This window comes from Myotis davidii, unplaced genomic scaffold, assembly GCF_000327345.1.
Source record: "Myotis davidii unplaced genomic scaffold, ASM32734v1 scaffold120, whole genome shotgun sequence".
Lineage (NCBI taxonomy): Eukaryota > Metazoa > Chordata > Mammalia > Chiroptera > Vespertilionidae > Myotis > Myotis davidii.
In genome coordinates this window covers 2,532,155-2,538,154 of record NW_006294778.1, presented here as the reverse complement: position 1 = coordinate 2,538,154, position 6,000 = coordinate 2,532,155, and the positions used below count along the sequence as shown (strand labels likewise).

The following is a 6,000-nucleotide window of genomic DNA, read 5'->3' as shown; positions in this document are numbered from 1 at the left end:
GATTTCAAAAACTATTGTGCAAATCACCCCAGAAAAGTGCCCATGAGGAGAATTACTACACTTGGAGGGTGAGAAAGCATTAAAAGAGTGGCCTCGCCCATGGACACAGACAATAGGGTGGTGAAGGCCTGGAGGGGGAGTGCAGGCTACAAGGGGTCAATGGGGGAAAGGGCGAACATATATAATGCTTTTAACAATAAAGATTTTTTAAAAAAGAAAAGAAAAACAGAGTGGCCCTGCTGAAGGGAGACATCTTTTTCCTCCCCCTTTTTTTGTCTGTGGGAGCTAGAGATGTATAAACAGGTGTGTTTGTCTTTTTTTTTTTTTTAATTGGCATTTTGTATAGAAAATAGAACACTTTAGCTGACAAAGCAAATGCAGAAAAAAGCAACTAATGTTTAATATGATCAGATGCCCACTTCAAAAAAGTTAGTTCATTTGTATTTATTTTCAATTTGTGCATTCTCATTTTTAAAAATTGGAGAGTTGAGCAATATAGAGAAAAAACATTGCCTATGATATCATCTGAAGATGACAGCTAGAAGTGCTCAGTCATATCTTCATTCTTTACATAGACATTTCATTTTGAATTATAACTAAAGCATTTACTCATGATAATATATTGTTAAAACATAGTTTTTATGACTACTTACTACTTTATCAAGTGAATATGATTATATTTATTTAACCATTGATTTATCATTGGACATTTAGTTCATTGGTTTTTTGTTTTGTTTTGCTGTTATAGTGTTTTATGAATACCTTGGTGGTACATAAAGCCTTTTCAGGAATTCTTTCGATATAATTGGATTATTGGACCAAAGGGTACAGACATTTTTAAGGAGCTTTCTTTTGTTTGTTTTTTTAATCCTTACCTGAGGATATTTTTCTATTGATTTTTAGAGAGAGTGGAAGAGAGAGGGAAAGGCAGACAGAAATATCGATGTGAGAGAAACACATCCATTAGTTGCTTTCTGCATGCTCCCCAACCAGGGCCCGGGCCAGGGAGGAGCCTGTAGCCAATGTACGTGCCCTTGACTGGAATCGAACCGGGGGCCCTTAGGTTAGCAAGCTGACGCTCTAACCACTTAGCCAAAATGGCTAGGCCTTAAAGTGATTTCTTACTGGGACAGAGAAGTGGCAAAAGAATTTGCTAGCAGCCACCCAGTTTTCTGTGCCTTTTCATACTCTTTATACTATATTCAGGGTTGATGCCTCTAAAAGGGTACGTAGGAATCCTGAAGAAGGGTTTTACTAATTCTGTATATCACCATTCCCTCATCTTCCTCCTCCTGCTCCTCCTCCTGATCCTCTTAATATTATCTTAGGTAGCAAAATATTGCTAGTCAGTACTGTTATTTGAGGTAATGATTTTTAGTTAATAGGAGCTAAGAGTTCCAACAGTGAGTTCAAAAGGGCCTGATTTATTAGATAATTTTTAAAGAACAATCTTTAGAAATAAATAGATTGATTATTTACTACTTCTTTCTGAGAAGTACATTAAGAAGCTTATCAGATTTATTTTCATTATCTACATTTATTGAGTTCTTACTGTGTTCTTTTTTACCAGAATTCCCTTATTTAATCATCCCAAATCAACCCTATGAGGAGGCCAGTTATGCCCCAGTGAAGTCAAATAATACCTACCAATTGGCAAAATTTAGAACCAAACCTAAGCATTTTGCTATACTGCCTATATTTTTAGAAATTATAGTTTTAAAATCAGTTATTTCATATTAAGTCTGCTTAATGAGAGTTATGAATTACAAAATAAAAAGTAGTCATCAATTTCCTGTATATTATATGTAATAAATACGAATATAGGCACAAATATGAGATGATTTAATTTAAAATTTAAGTTAGCCTATATTAATAAGATTACCTCAAAAACATTGAAAATTTATCAATGCAGTAACTGAAGCTATCAAAGGAGTTCTTAAATTTTTGAAGTCTTAAATATTAAGCAGGGGAATCCACCTATTTTAGTATATAGTCTCCTTACTTATAAAACCCTGAAAATATATGTTGGAAAAACTTACACTCTAGTTGCATCAGGAAGCTTCACTGGATGACAACTTCTCTTCCACAGCATTCACTGGTCTTTGCTTTTCTCTCAGCAGCAAGCCCTCCGAGGGTTGTAACGTTTGACGAAGTGATGGGTGCAGCAAGGAACTTAGAAAACATGACTCTTGTTCACGAAATTGCTGTAAATGAGAACTTTCAGTTGAAAAAAGATGCCCTCCCTGGGAACAGGTAACCTAGAGATGTTTGTTGTGCATAAACTGTACTGCAGATTGTGTGTGTGTGTGTGTGTGTGTGTGTGTGTGTGTGTGTGTGTATGCATGCACGCACATATTCACACTGATTCCTGGAAATTCTTGTATAAGGTTGAATGGGAGTAAACATTATCTGGTTCTCTAACAAAGTCCTATACTTGAATTGAAAACCATGGGTACATGTTACCCATAATCTTTAGAACTCAGCTTTTATGTCACTTCCTGGGTGAAGCTTTTCCTGATTTTCCTGAGCTCATTAGACTACATGACATCCCCTTGTTAAAGTCTCCTGTAGCCCCCTCTACCTCCCCATTGTTAAGATACCTTATAATATTGTGTTCAATGCCTGTCTTCCTCACTGGACCCAAAGCACCATTAGTGAAGGAACTATGTCTGTATTGTTTGCTCTGTCCCTATTACCTAGCAGAGTACCTGACATATAATACACGCACAAGAAATATATGCGCGTCGACTTATTAAAAACTGATGTTTACATTGTGAAAAATAAGGAAATGTGGCTGAGTTGCCAACGTGCTAAGAAGAGACGTCCCCAAAGCCTCTGGATGAGGGAATGACAACTGCTTAGGCTCCCGTCTTCAACCTCACGACAAGCCGCCTTCAGTTACAGACACATCCTTATACCCTCTCTCACCCTCTCTGGCTTCAGTGGCCGGGCCAACGAGGAGAAAGGCTTGTGGCCATGACTACAGATAAATCATCTTTAGAAGCAAAGTTGGCTCATGGGGAATGGCACTGAGCCTTCAACCTCACAGCGCCATTTATAAACACAGAGGCATTCTCTCTATCACTTAAGCCAACATATTTTATTCCATTCAGAATTTTTTTTGTTTGTTTTAAAGTAGGACAGTAGTAAACAAGTTTTTAAAATATAAAATGTGGACCACAGTCTTCCTGCTCCTGGGGATGTTGTTCCTAATAATTCTTAATATTGTTTAAGATAACTGGCCAAAGTAGGTGTGTCCGTTTGGTTTTCTGTGGTAGTCGCACTTCATCATGATTGTTTACACCAGCCCTAGGTGAGGGGTGTAGAGACTGGTAAGTAATTCTAGGGCAGGGAAGTATGTGCTGTTCTCAAAGTGGTGTCATTCAGGAGGGATGTGTATTTTAATGTGCACCTATTTTAGAACATGGACATAAGGGGTGAACCAAGGCAGCCATCTATTCTATTGTGAGCTTTTCCTAGGAAGCTCCTATTTCAGCAGTTTGGTCTGGCTAACTTTAAATGGGACATGGAAGCTGGAATTGGCAGGCTTTCAAGTATATGTCTCCTTGGGGCCAATCTGTTCTGTTCTGTGCCACGAAATCTCAGCTGTTGAGGAAAGAGCAACTTTGCCATCTCATCCCAAAAATCTAGAACAAGTCTAAGAATCTGTGTAAAAGAGTAGCTAGGTAAATTCTGACATCTTCGTAGGCAAGAATTTTATGAACTTATTGAAAGCTATAGGAAGGAAGCATTTTAAAAGTCTAGGAGAAACACGACAGAATATTAAATGATGAAACAAGTATGTAATATTGTACATCTTGGGTGCTCTCTGTTAACACATAAAAAAATGGAAATAGTGGGATGATGGCCAATTTTTATTCTCTGTTTTTCTCCATTTTCTAAGATTTCTACTATGAATATATTCCTTTTATAAACAGGGAAAATGATGCTCATTTTAAAAAATAGTCCATTTCATTCCTTTAGCTTGGCCAGCCGAGTGAAGCGCATCGTCCACCAGGCCTACTGGGATGTCTTGGAGTCGGAACTGAATGCTGACCCTCCTGAGTATGACCACGCTATCAAACTGTTTGAAGAAATCAGAGAGGCAGGTTGACATTGTCTGTATTAATTAGTAATTGTTTCCCCCCACCCCAAAGACTATTTTCATGTACTCCAAAGAGTATTAGAGACTCTTTTTTAAAAACTGAGCAAGTTCAGTCACTGGGAGGGACTTTTCCTGCACCTCCTAGAGTAGGTTGGAAGCTGGGAAAAGAGGCAGTAGAGGGAACTCAGGGTGATGCTTAGCGCACAGAGTAGTGGTTAGGACCACAGACTCTAGAGTTAGTTTGGTGATGGCCTCTCCCTCTTTACGTCTTATTTCCTGACTCCTTTCAGGGTAATTGTAAGGACTAAATACAGTGACAGTTACAGTTTTAGCCAACATTAACAAGACACTTGCTCTGAGCCAAGCAGTAGACTGTCCATTTATCCTTACCATAACACCGTGAGGTAGTCACACCTGTCATTTCATGTAAAGAAACCAACTTCCCTCACTTGCCCAGGGTCACACAGCTTTGAGGGGTGGAAACTGAGGCAGTCTGGCTCAGAGTGCTCCTGCCATGTGCTATGTGTATAAGTACCGTGTCTGCTATGTACTGAGTATGTTATACTCATGGAGCCCATGGGGAGGATTCCATTTGCCCTTCTTCAATGGATTCTTTTGGAGCTACGATCTGCAACTTGTTCTTTCTTTGCACAGATTATCTATAAACCTTTGGAAGTTATTTCAGTAACATTACTTCCTTACTAGTTGCTTTCATTCTGAGAGAATCAGTAATTTCCCATGAAAAGCAGGGGCAGGGAATGGGGGGGCGGGACTTTAATTCAGAAGATAGATCTTTCTTTTTAGGGTTGAGACACTGGAGTGCTCTGATCCACCACCCAGTTCCTATAAACTTCTGTGGCATCCAGGGCATTAAAATATGGGGTGGGAGCTTGGTCATCTAGACATCGAGATAAAAAGTGGCAACCTTTCCTCCTGTAATGATGCTGCTAATTTGTCTTCCCTTTCTCTGTGTAGATTCTTCTCTCCTTTCTGATTCCTGGTAGTGGAAACCGGCTTCGCAACCAGATCTGTGAGGTTTTGGACACGGACCTCATTAGACAACAGGCTGAGCACGGTGCTGTTGACATCCAAGGCCTGGCCAACTATATCATCAGCACAATGGGGAAGCTGTGTGCTCCCGTCCGAGATGACGATATCAGAAAGTTAAAGGCCACTGGCAACATTGTGGAGCTGCTGAGGTGAGCACTTGTGCTGCTTGCCTTTTCTTAGAGTACCTCTGAGGCCACACAAAGGGGAAGTGTGGGGATTGAGGGACACAGAGTAAGAACTGGCCTCTCAGAGGACTCCTTGGCCGTAGGAAAACAAACAAACAAGAATTTAAGTCATTTGCTGTGTCCCTAGAGTTTTCAGATGGAATGATCTAACAGGCTTGTTAGGTGGCATGTGCTGGGCATTAGGGATGCAGTGATGAAAAAGAGGCAATCCCTGACCCCAAGGAGTTTACAGTTGAGTGGGGAGACAGACCTTGAATGAGGAATTACAATTGTGGTAAGTGTTGTGGAAGGGGGAGTAGAAGGGTTAATAGAGACTCTAGCAGGGACGTAGTCAAGGATCTAAAAAGGTCTCTTTATTAGGGTAATGTTTGCTGTTGTGACACATAACCATGAATTCTCAGTGACTTAACCAATACAAATTTGTTTCTCCTTCATGTCACAATCCAAGTCAGGGTTTTTTTGGTCAGGAAACCTTCCACATGCCATTCGGTAACTCAGGTTCCTTCTTGTGTTGGCTCCACCCTTGCCCAGGTCCTCAGAGTCCTTTACATTCAGCTGGTAAATGGGAAGGAGATCATGGGGAAGGTGTATCCAGTGTTTAACCATCTCAGCCCACAAGTGACACCTTCTAGTATGGACTAACTAGTATGGTCCCACCTA

The 6,000-nt window shown here is 40.1% G+C and overlaps 1 protein-coding gene across 1 annotated transcript in view; it reads left to right on the top strand.

The window, feature by feature from the left end:
- The window catches only part of TCP11L2 (t-complex 11, testis-specific-like 2), a 30,523-nt gene that overhangs the window by 936 nt on the left and 23,587 nt on the right, over positions 1–6,000 (top strand). The window contains 3 exon segments of the mRNA XM_015567575.1: positions 2,118–2,253; positions 3,985–4,105; positions 5,081–5,304. Of these exon segments, the coding sequence (XP_015423061.1) occupies positions 2,118–2,253; positions 3,985–4,105; positions 5,081–5,304 (481 nt within the window).